Below are 25379 nucleotides of genomic sequence, written 5' to 3'. Positions count from 1 at the left end.
TGTGGTTTTTTTAGTCTCTTTCTATCAAAAATCCAAGTAGAGCAGAGTATTTATGATATTTTTTCATTTACCATTTCCCATTTTTATGCATTTTTGGAAATAACTCTAATTCTAATAATTCTAAATACGAATGCAACATAACAAACTAATCAATAATAATCCTACTTAAACACCTGATATAAATATGCTGGTCACATACCCTTCTCTGCATTTGCAATCATTCATTTAAGGAAAGACAAACATGGGACAGAAAAAAAGGAAAAACGTTTGTTCCAACCACATTGTGTAAAAGAAGAGTAAGTTGCAAGTAAATTTGCCTTGCTAAATCATAGAATCATAGAATGGTCTGGGCTACAAGGGACGTTACAAATCATTTAGTTCCAAACCGTCACATAAGCAGGGACAGGGACACTGTTCACTAGACCAGGTTGCTCAAAGCCCCATCCAACCTGCCCTTGAACACTGCTAGGGATGGGACATTTACAGCTTCACTGGGCAACCTGTTCCAGTAGCTCCTCACCGTCACAGCAAAGAAGTTCTTCCTAATAACTAATTTAAATCTACCCTCTTACAGTTTGAAGCCATTATTCCTTTTTTTATCAGTAAATTTTATTTATAGAATATATATAGAATATATAATCAATAAAGTATATTAAGAGAAGTACTTACCAAGGATTTATATTTCTTTTCCAAAAGCCTAAGTACCACTCTTCTGCTGTAATATGCATGCTTAAATGACAAAGAAGATGCAATGTCAAGTGCAAACGTGTTTTGCTTTTTAAACTAAAAGGTAGACATTTTGATCTCTGATTCTTTTCTGTTAGGGATCCTGTGCACAATACATATTCAATGTATTGAACTCCAGCTCATGCAAATCAGTATTATACTCAACTGAGTCTTTTGTTTGCAGTTCGTTTCAGATGACAAAAAAATTACTACATTAGAAAAAAGTGTAGTAGAACATTCAGTAAAACAGAAAACCAATAACTACACTGAAATGCTAAACCACGTGTTTTGACATTCCCATGTAAATCCTAAGTTATAACTTTATACATGGTAGGCTGCAAAAAGCTCCAATATCCACTGGAAGCTAGCAAGTTGTGTGCAGTGTGTCATATATATCTGTACTTTCCTGCTCATCACTTCTTCCAGAAAACTACTTGTATCTTTTGATGGCTGTCAGTCAATTATACCAAAGGGACTGAAAGCACAGGAAATACTCAGAAATTCTGTGAAAACTAGTAACTGAACAGAAATTGAGGGACAGAGTAATATTAAAAAGCAGTGGAAATAAATGTCTAAATAAACCTCAGACTTTCTTAATTACAATTCTTGGTATAGGACAGAATAGGTCTGTGATGTCATAACTCAGACTTGTCAAAATATATGTCAGACATGAACAAGCTGTTGAGTTGGGGATTTTTTGCTTACCGTCCACTTTTTAAACCATACTGCTTTGATATCTAGCAGAGCCAAGAAGTACACGGGACCCAAAAAATCTGGTGAGGCAGGATGATTAGGCTCATGTTTTACTGACAAAAGTGACAAGGTACTCTCCACTACATCTTCCATGTACCTTATGACACAAATAGGAAAAAATGGACAGAAACCAAAAATTTAATAAGTCTTTCCACCAGTAATATTCAGGATAAACTTCTTGTAAAACCTTGTTCAGATAAATCATAAATATCAACAATATTAACTTTATCTTGTAGGGATATTAATTCTTTGTAGTACCATAAATAAAACTAACATGCATGTATAATCTCCTAAATTATTAAATCTTTTGTAAATGCTAAATATTACTCTTGTTACTTTTAAAACATACAAATTATTTTTTTGTTCAGAGGTATGTAGAACACTTCAAAAGCTAAGCAGCTTAATATGACTACTATGCAACTTCCCTATTCTAATTTTCCCACTCTCTATTTTTATTTCCCCTGTTGTCACTGACCAGCCATTGTGCATCCTGTAATCAACACTTTGCCAAAATTACATGCGTCTAATTATATGTCAAAAATTATTAAATTAAGAAACAGTTACATGGTTTTGAAGGTGACATACTTTTCTGGATGCCGAATCCAGGAAGATGGTGCTTCCTTTTGGTACTCATTTAAAAGGCGAACCTGAAAACATAATTATTAAAATTAAAAAATAAGTATTGCATGATGTTTCAGTAATGATAAAAAAGGTACAGAAAGTTCATTTATACCTTTTTAAGTAAACGATTTATATCTGTGTTAGATACATCCAGACCAGCTGAAACATGAAGAGAGTGTTCTCCAGAAAGAAAGTACAACTCCAAGTGTCTTGCTAAAAAAGAAAAAAAAAAACACTTTACCTCCATGACAACAGTGACAAAGCATTCCTGATTTTCAGGAATTACATGAGTCATGAAGTCTAAAATGTAATTAAATGCACATACCTAAACTTGTATAGACTTCTCTTGTCATATTAAATGGCGAAGAAGAAAAGGTTTTTGCATAAAACCTAAGAATTTTCTCCTAAGGGTGGAAAAGCAAGCAATATATTAAATAGTCACGTAACTGTGTACTACAATTGCAAAATAATTAATATGTAGTGGCATTATTCTTAATATTGCATATGACTCAGACATCTGTAGAGATGTTAAATATGTTTTATAAAAATATACAATTGGGGATCATAGAAATATCTGCAGTCCAAAGGAAATTTTACTTAAATACTTTAACTGACAGCACCAATGCAAAGCCTCGCTGAGATACAAAGAAGTAGCTCAAGGAACACTATTCTACTTTTTCATTACGCATCAGCGACTCACAATTAGCACTGTTTTAAAAAAAACTGTAGAACTAAGCTGAAAGAGAACTATATGACAGCAGCTGGGGCAACTTTCCTATCTATTTTGTAATTATTTTAAAATTCAAAGAAAAGAAACTAATTTTAATTGACATAATAAATAATCTAAAAGCAGCTTAAGCAGCTGCCATTTTTTTCGTTACCAGCGCCTGTGTAATATTACTATGTATCATTTTCTCATCATCATAGAGCATAAGCCTGACTTAAACAGAAAATATTAACACGAACTGTTTTACAGAATAGTTTTGTCATTTTTTTACATGTCTTTTTGCTATAAGAAAATCAAACCTCTTCATTCCCATTAAAAGATATGGAAATGAGTGCCTAAATATTCTATTGAAAACCTGTTGCAATCCTTTAAACCAAGACTTACTGGAATCATGTAGTTCTTTCACTTAAAAAAGTAGTTTATGTGACCCATACACAAATAATAAAATGTCTTGGGACCCTGCTGGACTACTTGTAATACATAGGTAGCTTCTTACACCTCTTCATTACTCTTTACTATGGATACATATCTGATAACTATATACAAAACATTCGCTTACACTGAACGTTGCATCAGGATCCGACAGAGAAATCGTCAGGTGCTTACGCAGATTTGGCCAATTCTCAGAGCTCAGTATATCAGAGGGGGGGGCAAAGCACAGCATCTGCAATGCTTCTTGGCGAACCTGAAGTGGTAAAAAGACAAACACGATAAATCCATTCAGAGCAACCTCTCAAATACAAAATTTACAATATAATTCATAGGAATGAAAGAAGGAACAGAACCTGGCTGTAGAATAGATAAGGAATTCTAGAATACTTATCTTCTGCTATACTTTTAATGGCAATTTAGACAAAACACTACATCCCTGAGGGGAAAAAACCATACATTTGGAGAAGCAACAAAACCAGTTTAAATAGGTTTTCAATACTGGATGCCAGGTTTACGTTCTACTTTCTTCTAGTAATCAAATATTTTGTTATCAGGGAATATAGCTCTCTAAATCTGTCAGTTAAGAGAAGTGGACACAGTTATTAGACATTACTTTTTACTGCTGAATTTTCATCACTATTGTATTCTAAATATTTTTAAGTAACTTTTCACGGTTCTATTCACAGACAACTGTAATCTCTAGTAATTTATCTTACTAAAACAAACCACATGAAATTTTAACAATATTTAATAGCATCAGACTTTTCACCTGGCTTTCTAACAAAACTCAATCACAATGTTTATACCAGTTCCTATCTACTATGCCTTTTTCAACTGCCAGACAATGCCAGACAAACCGTACTGAGACAGCGTGCTCAAACTGGTATTTCTCCAAGCTTCTAAAATAGCAGCAGCTGGTGCTGATTGCTGGTTAGAGACACAAATTAATACTGCCACAGGAAAGCAAACCTAACTTGGACTTTATACCTTCCATCTGGCAGTAGCTCGTTGGCAAATCAGCAGGCATCTCTCTCTTGTGATAGGGGTAACTAAAAGGGCAACACGGAAGTTACCAAGAAGGGCAAGGGAGACATATACAGGACAAACTTTATTTCTCATAGAACAACTTTTTTCAAATTAAAAATGCCCATCCATAGTACATAAACTTCTAAAAAAAAATAAGACACCTGCTGCAACATTACTTTTAGAACCACACAGTTACAAACAATGAAATACTGCACTGCAGAGCAATTGCTGCACTGAAGCCAAGATACATGAACCAACAAAGTTTCCACTTATTAACACAGCAACTCTTATGTACATACAGTCTGTTCTCCAATATGCCATAAACATTCATTTGTATTAACATTTCATTTCTGCTTTTAAACTCACTTCCTTAGGCTGAACAGGGTCAAGCCTTTCTGCGAGCAGCTGCAATTGTTCTTGACTCATGAACGCATAACTCTGCAATACACATTATAAAATGATCGTCAGTATATTTTATTAAACTGAACAGCAGAAGATTAAAATCATCAGTCTTTCTGATATCTAATTTACTTTTAATAATTAGAACTTCAACATTTTTAGTAACAACAATAAAGTCAACATTCAAAATGTTTTCTGCTGTTTGCCCAAAGTTAAATTTACCGCAGTGAAATCAGCATTACATATTTTGCTTTGCTTTACTCAAAGTTTCCTGTATCTTCCTGTATTCAATAAGCAATATAGCATAGTGCAGTAATCTGGAAATGAACTGCATGTAATTTGGTTCCTAAACTAAAAGAACAAAAAGTTAGATAACATAGTGCTTTTACCATTATTTTATCTTTTGCTATACAATACTTGGATAGGTACATCAAAGCAGATGGTCTTCATATTAATCTTATCTAGCATATGCTGCCTAAAGGTTAGTTGGCAAGTGAAAGAAAGGTAACTTGGAAGATAGGAAGAATGAATCTTTTTCTAGGGCTGTTCTCAATCTTCACTCAATTTACCAGTACCATGCTTACTTCATAACAAAGAGAGAAAACACACTGTACTTGGTTGAACGAGGAGTCACTGTCAGAACAGTTGTCTGTAAAATAGCCACTCTGATGTTCTTTCTTTGTTTTACTATCCAGATCCTTATTATGCATCCGATCTTCTTCAAACTTGTTAATCAAAGATTCTACCACAACCATCATGACATTCTTCAAAGCATGCATCATTTCTCGGTATCTTCAAAGCAAAGATGATTTTAATATTAAAGAACATAAAAATCACTATATAAAAAAAATTGCTAAATCATGAATAACTGAATATGACATAAAGCTAATTGGACCTAAACTCACTGAATTTACAGAAATTAATGAATACCAATTGTAAATCCAAAATGCACAACAAAATATGTATGTATCTTAAATGTTTCAGATAACTGTATCTTAAAATTATAATAAAATTCCTTTTTTTGTCCTTCTAAAATCATTCAATGAAATACCACTAGTATAATTCTGTTCTGGGATGTTAAGAAAGAACAATATAAATCCACCAATAGGGAGGATCTATCCCTGAAAAAAACAAGCCAGTTCTCATTTTTGTTACTGTTTATGTTTCTTCTAGTTTCAACATCCAATTTTTCTTGTAGAAAGTAGAAGAGAACACATCATCCTGATTCAAGATCTTGAATACAGGACATGCATACAAAATAATTTTCTTTCAACAAAACCAGGGGTTTTCTAACTTACATAAATTGAATAATATCCACAGGGAAGCAATTCAAAATAAAAAATGCTTCAGGAAAACATCCTATTGTAAAATGTTGATATTTTATTTCAAATTATTTTTTTTTAATTTAAGGCTACTTCTACTTATTCCAGTCATCAAAAATATGAATTATCATATTGTGCTTTAATATCCTCCTACCTGTCAAATCAAAAATATGAGATACAGACATATTTAGCTCATTGAAGTTTCTTCTACCAATTTTAATGAGCACAAGAACTCTAAGGTCCTGATCTTTGAAAAAAAATGATACAAACAGCATAATTTGAAAAACAGTAGCCCTAAGATCTATTTTCCAGGTGAAAGTAAAAGCCTTGTCTTTTTGTTTTCTTCCTCTGCAATACATAAAAATGACCACTAATGCTAAAATCTTAAATGCCTCAAAAACTTCACAGATTTGCTACCAGTGTTTTTATGAAATAGTTCACAACCTTAATTCCAGGGTGAGACTAAGTGTGACAAATTGCAATGTAAGGTGGGAATATCTAAACTGCTTAGCACTGACTTTTGTTACAGGTTCAGAATTATTACTGGTTCAGATTTTATTTTTTCAAAATGAGTTATGGAAAAGAGAAAGGATGACTAGGATCAAGAAGAAAGAGAGTTGTGAATTACATATATATACTCACTCTTTTGATTCGCGGGTCTTCTTAGTAAGATGTTGGACAAGTGTGTCATAGCCAGATATTTCACCCTGATTTTGAGCAGAAGTATATTTTTCTGTTTCTTCTTCAATCACAGGTCCCACGGTATTTTTTATATATTGCCTAAGGTATTTCACAAACTCATAGCTGCAAGAAATACACAAAATTATAATGTAACAGGTATCCTTGACTTCACCGTGAAACATTTTCAACATGATATCAACATTCACTATCGCCTCTCTTAGCAGACCTATTACTTCAAGGCAAGGGTTATGACTTGCATAGAAGTACACTTCAGCAATGTATAAAAACACATTAAAGTCTGATTTTCTTCAATATGGTAATTACCAGCATATTGCAGGAAGAAACAATACCAAATAGTAAAAGTCCACTCAGAAAAAAGAGTACGGTTTTGTAGACAAAAATTACAGAATATCAGGAAATTTCAAATTTAAAATTCCAAAGGAAACATTACTTGGAGCATCCTGTACGTATCACTGTCCTACAGTATAACTCTCTGGTATTATTATTTATGCGTTATACACACAAGATTAAAAGAAACACAGAAAACTTAGTTTATAAATTAGAGCAGATAAGCATATCTATGGCTTATGAAATTCTACATGTCATAACAGCATGCAGAAGATCTCAGTCAAACCGACAAAACTGCCATCTGTGATTACGTAAGGAAATTAGCACTCTTATGGACTCTTATGATCAGATGCTCACAGAAACTTGTGAAAACAGGAATGAATAATATGGGATTTCCAACTAAAGACTCTCCAAGTCCTCCATCTCAGTATTAGCTATAGGTATTGAAACAGGATATATGTTTTTGCAGTGACTGCTTCACTCTGAAATACAGAGCAATCACATCACTAGTCATGCCACTAAGTTTATGTCTGCTTGATGTCCTAGTCTAGATCTTCTGTATCATTCTTCCTCCTTAAAAATATTTTGTAACAATTCAGTGTTACAGCAATGACAGATCTACTTCTTCACATGCAGAATCAAGTCAGACTTATCTGGTGGGGCTTACAAAGGAAGCGCGAGGAGGGTTGGTGTTAAAAAACCTCTAATCTAACAGAAAATATGCTACTTATATAGTTTAAAATCCTCAATTCAATTTTCCTTTTTATTAGTTTTCTGAGGATCTTGAATTTCTGTCTTTTCTACATCAAAGTGGGAACGAACGATAAAGTAAGGCCTCAAAATCTGGTAAAATTACTGAGTCAAAATAAGTATGAGGCAGAAACAGTGCCAATCAAAATGCTAAGCTGAGCTAGACTACTGGACAGACCAAAAGCACACAGTACTAACAAGGAGCTTGCAGACTTGGTGGATGGGTTAAGGGTCAAGGAGAAAGTTTCCTAATGGCCTCACTAAGAAAGCGCCATAGAACCTCTCTGACCTTCCGTGAAAACCAATCTGCACTGCTGTGGGTGATGAACAAGACAAGAATACCCCCAGAAATATTCCAGCACCAGAGAGTAACGCTTGTGGTCTGCATTTAAAGCATCACTTGATTTTCCACTAAATGTAACATAAAACTGTTCTCATGAAAAGAAAATATCTTTAGGACCTCCATATAAGAATATAAACATACAAGAAAAGAGTAATGGATGTCATTGTTTCACTGTTCTAAAGTAAAAAGCTATGTAGGCATTGTTTCCACCAGCTGCAGAATTTACTCCCTCAACCTGGCTATTCTATTACGTTCTCAGAAGAAATATCGACAGAAGTAATTTCATAGGTTTTTGGTGTTTGAGCTTTTTTATTTTACATATCTTCTTTTAAGGAAAAATGTTTTTCTTTCAAAATTACATGTAACTTTCAATTAGCATCATCTTTGATGTGTTTATAACCAAGTCCTTTTATTCTCATGCTTGTCACCCAGGAACCTGGTGCTCAAAATTCACAAGACTGCCAACAAAAGCATCACCCAATACAATTTGTAATACAAATTAAAATTGAGCTAAAATACATTTTAAAGAATCTTCAGAATGCACACAAGTTTCAAAAGTTTAAAATTATAGTGAAATTTTAGATAATCCCTAGCTCTATTTCATTTATTTATTTTACCTAACTTCTACCACTGACAAAGCAACGTTAAAAACTACGTAAATTTAAGAGAATGAAGGTAGTGCCACTTCTGAAAAAAACTGTGAGGAAACGAGCTTTTTCAGAAGCTGTCACATCGCAGAGCTCTGGGCCTTATTAAAATGTCTTCAACATCATTTCAGCTCAATATTCTCTTGGCTTGTCATAAAATTCATTCTGAATATCTCTCATGTAGTAAAAAAATAATCAAGTTAGAACATCACGGGAAGTAAAGAGCAGTGTGCGCTGCAGAAATCTAGATCACATGTAAGTGAGGTCATACAGTCAAGTCTGATTTAACAGAAGTGTGATGGGGATACATTTCTGCTTTATTTAAAACATAAATTAAAAGAATAACAAGATAAGATAAGCATGTTCAGTTCATGATAAGTTCAAGTTAAGACAAACATGTTCATGATATATGTGATAAAATAAACATGTTCAGTAATATAGGCCAGATGGAACAATCAAATATGAAAGCCAAACAGCCTTCTGAAAATTTACTTTATTTTGAAAAACAAGATTATATTGTCTAGCAGGTGTCAAAAACACTGACAGTCTTCAGTGAGGACTTCTTCTACCTCCTCTTCATATGCGCATTTAGCACCTAAAAAATCCATTGCGCAGGCTGGAAAGGTAAAAGACCTTTCCCCAAATCTTCGTTCGCGAAGACTGGCCATTATTATTAGATTACATGTGCACATGCATCAGTTGACTGCTAGGTAGTTTTGTAAATTCCTCTCTCATAAACACTCATAAATTACTCTTACAGTAAGAGTGGAGGAAAAAAATGCAAACCAGAAAATGACAAAATTTATTTTATTCTCTAAATTAGCATCATCTGAGAGTTGATTATTGACAGGAATATCTGTATATATCAACACATACATATTTGCAAAGCAATATGAAATGCAGACGTTTCCCAGAAATAATACAGTTTAGCACACATCACCTTCTTCAAAAAACTAAAACCAGCAAAAATATTTTACTTGTGAAAATTCTCATCCGTTTCCTCCAAATGCAGGAGAATCTCTTCTGCACATTCTACTGATGGGGCTCCAGTGATTTTTTCCTTTACGCTCTGCAGCAACTGTCTAAGCATACACTGTAACAGAGCTTCATCTTCACTTGTAAAGTGAGACATCTGTAGAAAACAAATAGAAGAACAACAAGCTCTCATAGTTTAGGGGTTTTCCTCCCCTCAAGATGCTAAGAAAAGCACAATTCCCTTAAACTACCAATTTTTTCCTATTATCAACAACATGAGATTTTCTACCAGAAGACATGATCAGAGAGGAAAACTTCACACAAAACAAAATAATCAAATCAGTTTTAATGAAACTCCTGAAATTGTAGCACAATATTCTTAAAAGAAATATCACATTAGGAAAAGTCTGAGTACTCCTATTTGTAGTTGCTTGAGGATTTGCCCATCAAACAGGCACAAGACTACACTGTAGGCTAAAAAAATAAAAAGGAGGGAGAGTTTTACAGACGTAATGACTGTATCTTAATAAGAAAACTCTACAAGTCTCTCAGCTGCTTCTCATCCAGTTCTGATTTTTGGATCCCTCTATTCAGAGCTGTTGCCATGTCCATGACTGAAAGTGCTGTCAGCTTCTGCAAGGGCAGGTGGAATTATCAGACCTGTTTAACTTCCCTGTAGTAATCATCTGCAGTGACCTGACAGAGTTCTGTCAAATTAAACTTCATCTACTGGGAAAAACTGGGAGAAGCAGAAGCAGTGAGAAAATGGAAACATCTGTCAAGTCCAGAAGACAATCAGTTAAATTCTCAAGGGTTGCAAAAAAAAGACAAAAGCTCGATTTTGATTTTGATTAATTAATTAACCAAAATTAAGGGCTTAAACATCTTTATATGCCAAGAAATACTTTCAACCCTCAGTGGGAGTTCTAACTTATATGTTTGCAGTAGAGACCTTTGACTTTTTTTAATTAAAAAATCAAAGACTTTCTAAGCACCTGTGAAAAAACAATACACACACTTGGAAGAGACAATACAGTCAATCACAGCTTCAGACAAAAACCCCCCAAAAAAACAAAAAACAACCCAAATCCATATAGCACCAGCTGGTGGAGTTACCTCTCATGAAAAGTAATAGTTCACCAAGTCAGCAGTTCTCTGTAATAAGTGGTGCAGTTGCTGAACATTTTATTTTGATCAAACATAACTCAATATTAACTCAATCATCTTACCAGAAATAGCATTAAACTAAATTCAGAACAAACAAACAAAACACTGCAGGTTCCTTGTAATATACTTACCCCCTTGATTTGCTGTCCTCTTATAAATCAGAATCTCAGGATATGGTCTATATAAACCTTAATATTGGATAATATCCAATTACCCCTGAGGTAAAAAAATCACTTAGTATTCTGGTATAAATATGCATTTTTAAAAGTACAAATTATCCAGATACCAGAAGGCAGTCGGTGCAAAGCCCCACTGAAATTATTCATAGAGACAAATCAAGAGAATATCTGCTTTAAAAACCCTTGATTTATGTAATCACTAACAGAGATACTTATCTTACATTTGTAAAGGTTTGTGGTTTGTTGTGTTTGGTTTTCTGGTGTTTGTTTTGCTTTGTTTTTTTTTCCCCAGCAGGCATATCCCCCATTCAGTTTCCTGGCAACGTTTAAATTATGGTTTTCTCCCTAAAAAAACCTTACCCAAAACCCAGTTTAGATAGTCTTTTCAAGGTCAAACTCATTTTGCCGGCACTGCCCCACAGCTGCAAATCCCGCCCCCCAACCCACGGGACGATCCAGAAGCGGCCTGTTTATCCTTACACAAGCCTTTGCTTGAGTAGGGCAACGAAAAAAAGAAGTGGCAATTTTAGCAACAAAACAAGGACAGCAGTTCGCAGAATATGAGCAGTGCGAGAGAATTCCTACCCCCTCTCGAGCTTCATCGCCCGTCACTCAGCTGCGCACCAGTTCTGGGCAGCAACCAGCATTCTTAGGGCAACCCACGTACGAGCAGAGCAGCTGGTCTCTTTCAAAAACGTCGGCACAAGCTAAACCTGGCCAGGTGCTCCTGTCACGCCGTCGCTGACGGCGCGGGTGGGCTCCGTCAGGGCGCCTCGGCTGACGCCGTCCGCGCCGCGCTCCCCCCGCCCCGGGAGCCCCGCACTCCTGGTTTCGCCCAGACTCCGGGGTGTCGCCTTGCGCGCTCCTGCCCGGCTCCCTAGCCCTGCCCGACTCCCTGCCCCCGTCCCGGCGGGAATCACCTCTCGGCGGCGGCAGCAGCCCTTGGCAACGGCGGCGGCCGCTTCCGAGTCTCGCAGGACCCCTGGTAACATCGCGAGAGGCCGCAGCCCGCCCGCTCCCACTGCCTGGGGCGCGAGGGCGCTGTTGTGCGGCGTGTTGCTTTGAGGGTCCCGGTAAAGCTGTGGATCCGGGATACGTTTATCCATAAGGGTCTCCCCACACACTCAGTTGCTGATAACATGGGCCTCCCTGTCTTCAGGCTGGTGCGTCAGGGCTCCTGTCTGTCCAGCCCGTGGTGGCCCCCAGGTTTTCTACTGAAATCGAAGGAATACAGTCATGCTGTTATTCCCAGTTTTCATCATCAGGGAAGCAGATTGTAACAATAAATAAAATAATGAATGGCGAGGTATTTTTCGGTGCTCTGTAACTCTTCATCTCCTCCTGTGATGAAGGAAATATTACCAAAAAAAGAGCAAATAGTATTTTTTTCTGTTCAACAAATAAATGCATAACACAAAACAGCAACAGCAGTTTGATTTGGAATCATTTCCTATTAGTTCAGATACAAAAATCCAGAATTTAGTTATAATAAAAACTCATAATGATGTTTGTCAGTGCTTTCATGTAAGGTGATACATTGTACATTATTATCCTTGACTCCTACATTTTTCTAATCATTCGGATAATGTCGGTAGCGCTAAGCTTCCATGATGACATATTCCTTTCTTCCACGTAATGCTAATCCTCCATGGTGATATGTTCCTCTAAATGGATCTGTAGCCCCTTCAATTAATAGAGCTCTAACTTAGTGTGGGGATCCACTTGCACAGTAGAACTACTGGCATGTTGGGGCCAAGCACGTAAATGGCAGTATTTCCACCGAAAAGTGATGATTCAGGAATTGCAACATGAACATGTCTTACTGCTTGTTCCTCAGCAACAAGATTTTGATCAGTTGCAACAGAATTGTTGTGGTACCTTTAACACTGATCTCTTCGGTGCTTTGAAGTGGCCAGGGCCCTCAGATACCCAGGAAACAAAACTGGAAAAATTGTCTGTTGACTGCTGCTTGCAAGATCTTCGGTAAACTCACCAGAGTCCTGATAGCTTGGCCATGCAGTCTCCCCATCTTCCATAAATTCACTGTTTGGAATGGGCTACAAGTGATAGCATCTTATTCCTCATCCATGCCAGGCGCTTCTTTCCCAACAAACAGAGTCGCTTGCTTCTTTTCTGTCCTCATACCTACTTACAGGTGCTGTGGTACAACACTTCTAATTTCTCTGTCACTTCACAAGTGCTGATTCAAGCAATAACATCTCAGTTTCATAGCTGATATGGAATAAAGAAATGCAATGTACATAGTGTTCAGTCCTTAGTCAAAGAGCCTTTACTTTAACCTGCCCTTCCTATCTTATAAAACACCCTATAAGAAAAATTGCACTTGTAGTGGCATCATAGCAAGATGTCCTCATGGTACCTGTAGTGTTTCTGAAATCCTTCCATTCCTTTCTACTCTCTTTCACCTTCTGTATTTCACCCAGATTCTTTAGCCACATATTTGCAGCAGTTGTAAGCTGGGGCCCTTTCTTATGAGCAAAGCTGGCTCAGATGCCATTTGCCATGACCAGTACAATGCATCCAGGCAGATACTCTGTGAGAGTGATACTGCAGAGTAAACAACACTTCTGAAATGCATTATGTTTACACAGATGGAGATCAGTCGTATGAGAGAGGTTTCAGTCACTGTAAAATTGCTCATGTGGATTTCACACTGGTGAAATTCCACTCTCTCTTACACTAAGACATCCTTCTCATTGGTAAAAATATTCCAAATTTTCACTCCGAGTTGTCCAAACAGGAAAACCTGGCTCCTAACCCCAGCTCAGGAAGGCATGAGATAAAAATAAGTCTTCTTAAGATTTCAACATTGCTAGAAAGTCCTAGTGCTGACTTCCATAATTTTAGAAACTTAGAGGAAACAAGAAATGCACAAGTTCTTAGAATGTGTAGCATATGATATAAGCAAAGTTTCAAACTGTGAAACATTATAGGAATGTGAGTAATTAAAGTGTTATAGAGAAGTTTAATTTAATTTAAAATATTCTCTCCCCATACCTTGAATATATCCCAGTGTTTGAATTACCAGTTTATTACAAGTTTCTGTAAATTTAAAATGTTCCTGCAGTGTCTCCAATGTGGCAAATCAGAGAGGAGAAAACTGTGGAAAATAAAGGAATTTTCTTTACAGCTAATGGTAGTAGTGGAAACAGCTGGTCTTGGTGTTCATGTCATTACACCAGGGATATAATTTCTCTCCTCTCCTTCTGCTCTGTTCTGACTCTTCTCTCTTCCTTCACTGTAACTGCCTACAAAAACCACTCTTTTTTGGATTACACTAAAAGGTCTGGAGAGATTTTAATTTTATGTAGTTAGTGGACAGCCATTAGTTTCTCCAAGAATGTTTATCTTTCAGCAACTCCATATGTAGGACCTACTAAAGGAATTGGGTTCTAGTATCTGATAGAATAATTTAACATAACCAGTATGTATTGAAATCCCACTTGAAGCCTTGCCTTGGCTGATACAATTTTCAAAGGAGTATATACCAAAGAATTAAAGAGCGCAAACTACACTTGACAAAAAAAACCCAAAACAAAACAAAACCAACTTTCTGTACTCCCATTTCAGAGCTAAATCAAGACCAGAAGGAGCCAAGGTATCCTCACTTTAGAGTTTCACAAACTAGGACTGAGACTGATGTTCAGAAAGGAGAAGTAAGTGTGAATTCTGGTTCTGGAGGTAGCACAAGAAGTCTATACTATCTTTCTGCACCCTCTGACATCCCTTAAGCAGTTCTTAAGCCTCCAAGTAAAAGATGAAGACAATTAATCAACCCTTTTATGACCACTGTGGCATTTGTTGCCCTCTCGCATCACATTCATGGGAGTTTCCCAAATCTGGAGGAACAATGAACATGTTTTGAGACTTTACTAGATCATAATCTAATCATAAATATCCAAAAGGAAACTGCTTAAAATATTACTGCTGATGGGAAAATCTTTTTAAATAATCTCCAAAGGAAATTTTCTGTTTTGGAGACCATCTGTCCTTTCCTCCCTGTGCACTCTGGGGAAATACTAACCCATTGCTAGATGTTTCTGTTTAAACAAACACTAAGGAATTGGTGAGTAAATCGTCATAAGGTTTGCAGGCTGGATCACTTCATACTATCAGCTGCACTTGGAAGACTTGTGTTAAAACACATTCATAGAGAATTTATATCAGTTCCATAACAAGGAAAAAAGTGTCATGACTTTAGTCTAAAGTTACATCAGATGACTTTGTGTGTTCCTATTGAGAGCTCAACTGATATGAGATGCATGTGAGCTCTAACAGGAATCAAAAAATAAAATTTGGTCAGTTTGCTTATTTGGTAATTAATGTTCAGTTATGCTGACATTTCAAAAAGACCGAAGAGCTTACATTGCTATTCCTGATCTCTTTTTTCTGAGAAGTGAGAAACTGGCAGGAAATCGATAGGACTCTCACATAACATTGTAAAGCACCCAGTTGATAACAGCCTGTCCACTAACAATCAGGAATGTTATTGATTAAAAATTTAACTTAGTGAATATATAGACACTGATTTTTCCATCTGTATTTTATGATGCAGTTTTCAATAGATGCTCTGCTTGTGGTTGGAAAAGTAACCACTGAAACTGAGGTTCAGTGCAAGTAATAAAATCTTTACTGTAATGCTAAGTAACTCCCTCAAAGAATCAAAGACAAAATAAGCTTTATTGACAATATATCCAAATGCCAGTAACGTAATTTTCTTATCCACAGCTCTCTCTTGGTGAAACTTCAAGGAGCTAAGGACATATGTGTCACTGGCTCTGACTGTTCTTAGGCAAATCTCCTAACACTGGACTTAGGTCTTTATTGGTAATTGAGAATAGTATAATTATCTTTATATACTATTATGAAAATTAACTTTGCAGAAGTACAATACAATAACCAAGTGGCATCATAAATCTCCAATTTATTTGCCATTTCTTTTCTACATAGTATTTTGGCCTTTTTTTATCATGTGTTTCCTGAAGGTGGCAGCAGTATTCAGAAGTTGTGTGGATGTCTGACTTTTGAACCTATTGACAGCATTTATTTCAATGTAAATGTATTTGTATTTATGACCATTATGCTAAAATCAAACTTTGATGACATAGATATTGTAGTTGTAGACATATAATGTACAATATCAGCACAGAATATGAAAGAAATTATGTTGACCTGGGGTGATAGAATTGCTTATTCTTTTGCCCAGTAAAAATCAGAAGCTAAAGGAATATTCCCAAAGTATTAAATGTTTTTAATTGACAAATTACCATTTCTTGCAGTTAAAATTATCCATTTCATTAGCTTTAGTGAAGTCTGTATCAAACACATTTTCTGAAGTGAACCGTTAGCTCATTTGTGGGCATTACATTAGGACTTCAAAACACTGCAAATAGTATGTGTGATCACTGAAGGAAGAGTATAGTCTGTCTGTAGGTTTCCTTTCAGTTCCGTTCCTCCATTTGATCTTAATCATTTAAAATCACTGCTGGAGTAACTCAGGACAACTATTTCTAACCAGCATTACAGGGTTTTAATTGAAAGAGAATCTATAACACCTGTCCTATTGCCTTAGATGTAGTACACTGCACTATTGTGAAATGTTTCTTGCTACTGAGGTAAGGCAGTTACATCAACATTAGAAATAGGAACAATTTAGAGAACTCTCTTCTCCTTTCATTTTGCTAGCAGTTGTCTGCACAGGGATTTGCAGATCCCAGATGCAATCTGAATGGAGGATCTTGTAAGCATGCAAAGACATCTCTGCAGCAGGGCTCTCCTTCCCTTTGTCTTGCACTCCAGACTCTCATACCTGCAACCCTTCTGTCAGCTCCAGGTCTGCTCCCACAGTGCATCCAGGACAAGGGCCCAAGTACTGGTACTGCTGCCCCAGAAAAACCACTCTGAGAAAGGGCTTCTCAGTACAAGAGAGACATGGAGATCCTGTAGCAGGTCCAGCAGAGGGCTATGAAGGTGATTAGAGGATGGGAGCACTTCACTTATGAAGAAAGGCTGATGAAGTTGGGCCTGTTCATTGTAGAGAAGAGATACCTGAGAGAGAAACTCATCAATATATAAAAATATCTGAAGGGAGAGTGTCAAGAGGAGGCAACCACGCTCTTCTCAGTGGTGCCAAGCAATAGGATAACAGGCAATGAGAAGAAATGGAAACACAGAATTTTCATCTGCATATGAGGAAGAATGTCTTTACTGTGCAGGTGACCAAGCACTGGAACAGGTTGCCCAGAAGTTGTGGAGTCTCCCTCACTGGAGATATTCAAGAACTGTCTGGATGCAATCCTGTGAAATGTGCTCTAGGGGTCCCTACTTGAGCAGGGAGGTTGGACCAGATGACTTTCAGTGGTCACTTCTAACCTTACCCATTCTGCGATTCTGTGAATTGCATTGCTGCCAATGGCCATGCTGCCAAAGAAGGTGCAAAACTTAGGCAGAGGTTTCCCTGTGACTCTTCACTGGTTCAAATGGACTTCCCAAATCCTCTCATACTTTCAGACCTGAATGTCTCATCCTTAGAGAAAAGTAAGGAAGGAACTGCAGTTTTTAAAAAAAGTAATCTCCCCTCCCAAATATGTATGGAATACAAAAGCTATAATTTTAAATTATGCTGACAGAATTTATTGCACTGTGCTTCCTAAGGAGTTTGCTCAGCAAACCTGGCGGCCTTTTTAGTAGTTGTACATTAATATTCCTGTGCCTTAGGATTGTCAGTCTTTCTTCTTGTCCTTACCAATGACTTTCTGTGCTACCTTGTGTCATGGGTAAAAAGAATTTTCCCCTGGAGTTGGAAAGTGGTCAACTCCAGGGGGGTGGTGTTCTTGGTGTGGAGCCAATTGGAGCTGCGTTTTCACTCCTGTGAAAATCAACATATTGCAACAGGCCGGAAAAGAAGGGATATGATGTAGTTGGAAGAGAAGTAGCCATGTTTTAGGCCAGGAGGAGAGAGGGGCCAGGAGCCCCACTGGGGGCCAAGGCCCCCTAGCCCCAGCTGGGGGCTGCAGGAACTTGGAACAGTGTTCAGCAGAGCAGCACTGAACAGAGAGTTGTGGCTGAAAGCCAAAAAAGATAAGCAGCAGAGATGGCATGGAACCAAGCTGAGAGACACAGAGCTATCCGACGGAGAGAGAGAGAGGACTAAGCTCAACAGAGACTGTTTGGGGTGAGACCTGACTTTACTTTCCCGAAACCTTTGGAGACCCCTTTTTTTGAAGAGGAGGGGTTGGACTTCCACTTGAAGGGAGTCCTGAAATGCAGAGATGTCCTGGAGCTGGACCAGGACTGCCAAGAGGAATGCAGGGGGGAAAGAGGCTTTCCTTTCCCCCCTTCACCATGCTGGCAGTTTGAGACGGAGCAAAGGAGCTCTGTTAGAACGCTTGGGGCAAAAACTGAACTGAACAGCCCTGAACATTTTGACTCAGGAGGAACTTGAATCCCCTGAGGAAGGGACTGTCACGAAGATGCCCTGCACTTCGTGATATGACGTGGTGAGGCGAGCCTGTCCCTGCTATTGCAGTCCACAAGAGAGAGACCTTCAGCTGGAGCCAAAGGCCCAGAGGGTGAGAGGAAACCCCTGTGTGGTAATGAAGAGAGAGAGAGAGAGAGATTTTCCAACTATGATGGAGTGAACCTGCTGCTTGGAAGAGAAAAGATTGTGCTACCTTGAAAGTGATTCTCTTCTTTTCTTCTGAACTTATATTTGGAGGGAAAGGAGAGATTTGATCTGTACATATATATTGTTTTTACCATAGGAGAGATAATTAGAATTGTTGTATATAATGTATTATAGTATTTGTTGTGTAGTAATAAATTGTAATATAATTCCCTTTCCCCTATACTGAGTTTTGTTATGTCTGGAAAACCCTCTCACACTGAAACAAATTGTGGGGGGAAGGGGGGCGTGGGACTTGGAAATTAGAAATTGGATTTTTGGGGCTCTGAAACCACCACACCTTGAAAACCAGTACTTTGATATCCTGAGGTTGAATATCTTTATAATTGCTCAATTTTATGTTCATCTTTTGTACAGTGTCGCTGAGGACACTTTCTTCAGATTTCCTCCCAGGATTAGCGTTAATTTCTGCATCTGCCACGTTGACATTTCAGAATTCATTCATCAGCTCCTCTGAGCTGCTGATGTGGTATTCTGTTGCAAATACTGACTGCTATTCCTTTTTTGCATTTTTGTCCCTCTTGGATTTCCCTAAAATGTGTCATTGCTATCGCTTCCTTTATTACACCATATATACCGCAAAGCCTGTGTAAGTGGTTTTGTGTTAAGCCGCCATACCTTCTCTAACCTCTGTTTCCCATCTGTCTTCTGAAAATTGTATCCATCCAGATATACTACAGCTTTCCTTACACAATGGCTTATCCTGCTATAGTTCTGAAACCCAACATCAAACACAATACAACTTCCTTCCTGCATCATCAACCAAGCGCTGTCTGTAATCTTAATATTTGCAAGGAGTCAAATACTTGAGACATTTGCTATGTAAGCTGTTGTTTTATATTCTCTTGTTAATATAAGTTATAGTCTGCTTGTAAGAGTTTCTTCTAGAAGTACTGATTAATCTAGCCAGATGTGACGCACAGAAAACTTTGTTCTGTTCATTTTTGGTATGTTGTAAAATGCTTGAGAAGTAAGCAAGTTATGCTCTTTGCTGCTTATTTGAAGCTGTACTCTTTGTAAGACAGACCTAGGAAGACAGAATTTGGCCCATCCTTTGCAGTGCTTTATTCCTCTGTGTACTTTCAGCAACATGAACTATGTGCTTTGTTTTTCAAATATTTTGTGTCCTAGCAAACTGTGACCTCCTCAAACATCAAACTGATGTTTTAAAGAAATAGTAAAAGCATTGCTTGGTAACAACACTGTTTATTTAAACTCCAGAAAACACTTGTTTTTACTTTTTCTTTTATTTTGCTTAGATAATGCCTGTGATCCTAAGAGAATTTTACATCCAAGAAAAGTTTTTGAAGCTTCTCTGAACAAATATGATTTCTGACATAAAGAAAAATGGGTGAAGAAAAACAGAGTTCTGAATGTCTTCATCCACAAAAAACGATCTTTTAATGAAAACTTAATTTAAGATTGTTGTGTAACAGAATCTGTCGTACCATGGAATCTTATTGGTAACATACAGACATTTCTTAAGATAATGAATCTAATTTCTTTGGAGTAGTAAAAAAAATATGTGTTACAATTTTCCGTTATTACAGTTAATATGTCACCCTCATCTCAGTATAATTCAGTGAATTTTAGTGATAAGGATGAATGTGATTCTGGAAATCTGCAAATACATTTATCTGACATGAATCACAGAATCATTTATGTTGGAAAAGACCTCTAAGACCATCAAGTTCAGCCTTTGACCCATCATCACCTTGGCAACTAGACCACGGCACTAAGTCATTTCTTGAACACTCCAAGGATGGTGACTCCACCACCTCCCTGGGCAACTCATTCCAATCTTTAACATCCCTTACCGTGAAGAAACTCCTTCTGGTGTCCAGCCTGAACCTCCCCTGGCACAGCTTGAGACTATGTCCTCTTGTTCTGTTGCTAGTTGCCTAGGAGAAGAGGCTGACACCCACCTGGCTACAATCTCCTTTCACATAGTTGTAGAGAGTGATAAGGTCTCCTCTGAGCCTTCTTTTCTCCAGGCTAAACAACCCTAGCTCCCTCAGCTGCTCCTCATAGGACATGTGCTTCACACCCTTCACCAGCTTCACTGCCCTTCTCTGGACCAGCTCCAGCACCTCAATGTCCTTCCTGAATTGAGGGGGCCCAGAACTGGACACAGTACTTGAGATGTGGCCTCACCAGTGCTGAATATGGAGCAACAATCACTGCCCTAATCCTGCTGGTCACACTATTTTTGATACCAACCAGGATGTTATTGGCCTTCGGCCACCTGGGCACACTGCTGGCTCATGTTCAGCAGCTGTTGACCAGCACTCCCAAGGCCTTTTCTGCCAGGCACCTTTCCAGCCACTCTTACACCAGCCTGTACCACTGCATGGGGTTGTTCTGACCCAGGTGTAGGACTCAGCAGTTGACTTTGTAGAACCTCATACTACTGGCCTTGGCCCATCAATCCAGCCTGTCCATATCCCTGTTCTCTTCTTCAGTTCAGAAAACTCATCTCTTCCATTCTTTTTTTCCAGAGAACCACCTTTTCCATCCAGGTAATTGCACTTATAAATACCTGTTTGGGGCAACTGCCAGAAAAAACACACAGTGGGTCCCTGTTCTCCTGAGTCAGAAGCTTATTTAAATCCACAAGGTAGGACTTAGGTCCCTTGATTCAGAAGGTATCTTTTTGCCAGACTTGTAAATAGTCTTATTTACTACACCAGACCTGCAGTGTGCAAGTCAGTGCTGCTGAAGGGGAAAGAGCTGTGATTCTGAAGTGGGAGAAGTCAGTTCTTGATGATGGGTGTTGGAACCTCATAACTTGGCTTTATGGTCAAAGAAAATGGGAGTATATCCTGTTTTGATATGCCTGAGTGTAATCCTCATCCCTTTCTCATCTGTCAGATGGGTTTTGTGAATTTGTAACGGCTTGATTGGAGACATTACTCTGTTCTGAATCCTTGGAGCACTCCTGTAGCATGCAAAATGTGCCAATAATGTGATAATTACTATTTTAAAGTCTTTCTTCCTTTGGTGCACTCTTTTTTGCTTAACTCAGGCTCCTGGGCTTGCACTGGAGAATAATGAAGTAGCTGAAGGGAAGAATCCTTGTGGATGTAGACTCTAGGCTGGTGTATGTTGATTAACTTGATTTATGCTAATGGATCTATCTCAAATTACACCAGTGGAGGTGGTTTTAAGTTTTAAGGAGGATATACTCACAGCTCAGTAGTACTTGGCAAAGTTCTCTAAAAACTTTAAAAATACATTCCTGCTTAGTTTTCAGCATAATTTTGCTAGCTACTCTGATGCTTTATAGTGTTTATAGCACTAAATAATTGTAATGCCATTGTGCTTCATACTCTTTATTTTATTGCTTATGCACCATACAGTATTGATATGTATTGTATTGCATATAACTCAATACAATAAACATAGCATTACAAAACAGAGCTGCTGCATTTTTTATTATAGGTGGGTTACCTATGGTGATGAAAATAATATAAAAATATAGGGAAATTATTAGTCACTTTCTTCCTACTTTTTATTCAAGAAATAATCCATGGTAAATTAGGTGCAATTTCATGAAATTTTATACAAGCATAGATCTTGGTATAAAGCAGTAAATAAGCTCTGCTAGAATTTTATGGCTTTTACACTTGTTTTTTTAAAATTAGCTTATGTTTGTAATGCTTTGCTGCAGAGGTTATTTGAAGATCACTCCTGAGGGTTATTGCACATTCTCAGTTGTTTCTGAAGGCAATGGATGCCAAGAATTTCACTTTGCGGAACGGAACCGTTTATTCTTTCTCTTATTCACCCCATGCAGATTTTTTTTTTCATTTTAACCAGGACATTCCAATTCCTATCCATCATGGACTGAAATAGTTATATAAAAGGGGAAATTTAGAGACTAAATAAATTTGCATTTACATTAGGTAAATTTAAATTAGATAGAAATTATTCACTGGGAAGGTGGTAATGCCCCATCCCTGGAAGTGTTCAAGGCCACAATGGATGGGTCTTTGACCAATCTCGTAATTTTTTGCCTTCTCTGATATACTGAACAAGGAAGATTCAGGTAGAGGATATAAAATGAAGGATTGTCCTTCAAATCATTCTCTGGATCTTAGGTGCCTTGTTCAGGGGTGTGGGTACATGCCTCTGTCTACTTTTGGTATCCAGAGTCCATATTCTCTCCTGAGGGTAAGTGTCCATCAAGACTGCTTGAATAAGCTAGGCAAAGCTCCTGGTGTCTTTTCAGAGTGTGCCCTGTCTCTGCCTTAGGAGAGATTAGCAATAGTAGATCTGTATATTAGACATCCTCCAGCCTGAGGGACTCCAAACCTTCCTTTTTCAGCAATCCATATTGTGAGCTCCACAGGGAAGGGAAGGAATGCATTCCTTTCCCAAAAGAATTGCAAATTCCTGTAGCCAAAAATCTTATGCAGGCATGAAGCTTGACTGGAGCATTGTGGTTATGTACTGATGTGAGAGTGTTGGTATTTTCTTTTTATTAAGTCCAGTAACTGTTTAGCATAAAATGCATGATAATTTCTGACAGTAGATACAGTCCCACAACTCACTCCTATCCAAGTGTCCTAGTGTTTCTGCAGAGCCAAACTCCCCCTTGTGGGCTTTTTCTCCCTGTTTGGCAAATCCTGACCTCCTTCACAAATCCTCAGCAGAAGAGGAAAGTCCTGCTCAGCCTAGCCTACTTCTCACCAGTTATAAAATTCTCCTAGGAGAGGGTTTGTTTTGAGTTCCCAGTTTCTAGGGCTGAGCTAGATAGTGTCAGTGAGCACTGTGAGACTGAAGTGTGAAGAGGTGTGCAGGCATTTGGGATCTTCAAAGTTAAACAGGAGGCTGCACTCTAATTTTTGCTTTGGGGTATAAAGTTTACCAGGTTCTGTTTATACCAGAATTCCTGCTGAATCTCATCCAAAGAGTTTTCCATTTTTCATATGTGCCTCTTTCTCTAGGTCAATGACAGTTCTTACATCAATTTCTGATACCTAGGATAACTTAATAGGGATAGGAAGTAGAAAATGTTTGTATCTTCATATAAGTATTCAAATTGTTTCTTATTTTGTATAATTTTAAGACTTTTTGTCAGACAAATATTACAGCAAATTAAAACCTGCATGGGGTACAGAAGGGAGTGAAAGGCAATCTGGATCAAACGTACAAGGAAGTGCTTATATATGTTGTGTTTTAGTTTTATCTAAAAGAGAGGCAGCATGAAGAAAAATTTCTGTCAGCCTTTCATATAATTTGTCTGTCAAAGGTAATTTGTGTTTTATTTAATAAGTTAGTTGAACCTATCATCTCCCAACACTACATATTGTTTGTATCAGGGCACCAAAGCCTTGGTTCATAATACATTATGCAGATTAATTTGTCGTGGATAATTTTTCCAGTATGAATAACAACGACTGTCTTAACACTGTTACAGTCTTACAGCAATACAAGATCAGTGGAGCTATTTCACCTGCATCATTCTCCACTTCAGTTTTATGCTAGTGTAATGGAACTATCAGAAAGAAATCACATCTGTCTACCCTAGCATTAGTGACCTAGTCATTCCTAGTACTATAAGAGCATATGGTGCAGGTCCCATTAAAGGAGGGCCCAGGCCAGGCTCCAGCTCCCTGCAATCATTACTATTCAACCTGCTGCAACTGTGCCCCCCTGGAATTTTAAGCAGAGACACTGCAGCAGATCATTGGGAACAAGTGAAGCTGTTCAAGTGCTGATTATTCGGGTAGATCCTGAGCAAATTAATTAATAATTAGGTATGAAATTAATGTATACTGTCTGTTTTCCTTAGTAGTTTTCACATGTTGCTAATTTGCTTCTGCACCACCAAGGGACAAAGTACATTTAAAGAACATATGTAGAAAGAACTAAAAGTCTCCCCAGGTAAACCTTGTTACACTTGCTGTCTAATTTTTAGTATCGTCTGAACTCTTTAAGATGTCTGACTCCTTAAATCCCAACTATTTATAATGCCTGTTTAAGCAACACTTAATATTGCTTTGTCTTTATGTTACATTATGCTGGATAGATACATAGTAAATTATTTTGTTATGCCTTATCCTATATGTTTGCATTTCAAATGCGATGTTTGAGGGTGTTTATATAGGATGTACTAACTGAAAATGGTGTGAGATTATGTTAGAGCTGCAGTATTGTATATAATGTAGCAATATGTTGTTGGAGGGGGTTTATATGTTTCTGTATGTTAAACAGGATGTTTTACTCAGAGGGAGTGTTTTGTGATTCTTTACTATGAGAAATATATAAACAAAGTTGAGTAGACCTGACAGCTTCTGTATGAGCAGGTAATTATAGACTGCACCAAAATACAGCATGAATATTATAGATGTTTCAGTAAAATGATAGCTTTAACTGGTGGGAAGACCTGTTGGAAACCTGAGGTGACACAAGATGAAATTTGAATCTCTGCTCCTCTTAAAGGGTGAGATCAGAGACTTTTTGGTCTAATAAGCCATCTTTGGGCCCTTTACCATGTGTAAGGCTAGCTATGCCAAATCTTTGTCTCTTTGCTCATCCTGTTAACTCAGACTGTGACTTTTGCACTGTAGTCT

The 25379-nt window shown here is 37.6% G+C and overlaps 1 protein-coding gene across 10 annotated transcripts in view; it reads right to left on the bottom strand.

Annotated features, from left to right (window-relative positions):
- The window catches only part of TBC1D32 (TBC1 domain family member 32), an 85558-nt gene extending 73420 nt beyond the window's left edge, over positions 1-12138 (bottom strand). For 2 of the 10 annotated variants that reach the window (XM_027692292.1, XM_027692296.1), the window contains exons 1-11: positions 12017-12138; positions 9753-9907; positions 6649-6810; positions 5299-5476; positions 4652-4723; positions 3387-3512; positions 2426-2504; positions 2213-2313; positions 2065-2126; positions 1432-1576; positions 670-729 (exon numbers count right to left, since the gene is read on the bottom strand). In XM_027692292.1, coding sequence (XP_027548093.1) covers positions 670-729; positions 1432-1576; positions 2065-2126; positions 2213-2313; positions 2426-2504; positions 3387-3512; positions 4652-4723; positions 5299-5476; positions 6649-6810; positions 9753-9907; positions 12017-12088 — 1212 coding nt within the window. In that variant the 5' untranslated portion in view covers positions 12089-12138. Of the gene's footprint in view, positions 1-669; positions 730-1431; positions 1577-2064; positions 2127-2212; positions 2314-2425; positions 2505-3386; positions 3513-4651; positions 4724-5298; positions 5477-6648; positions 6811-9752; positions 9908-11048; positions 11990-12011 lie in introns of those variants that run through there. The other 8 variants (XM_027692258.1, XM_027692238.1, XM_027692249.1 and 5 more) reach the window with 8 other exon arrangements.
- Between the last annotated feature and the right edge of the window lie 13241 nt (positions 12139-25379).

Source organism: Neopelma chrysocephalum, unplaced genomic scaffold (assembly GCF_003984885.1).
Source record: "Neopelma chrysocephalum unplaced genomic scaffold, ASM398488v2 Primary Assembly neopelma1_23, whole genome shotgun sequence".
NCBI lineage: Eukaryota > Metazoa > Chordata > Aves > Passeriformes > Pipridae > Neopelma > Neopelma chrysocephalum.
The sequence above is the reverse complement of the archived record's forward strand: the minus strand, read 5'-3'. Positions and strand labels throughout refer to the sequence as shown.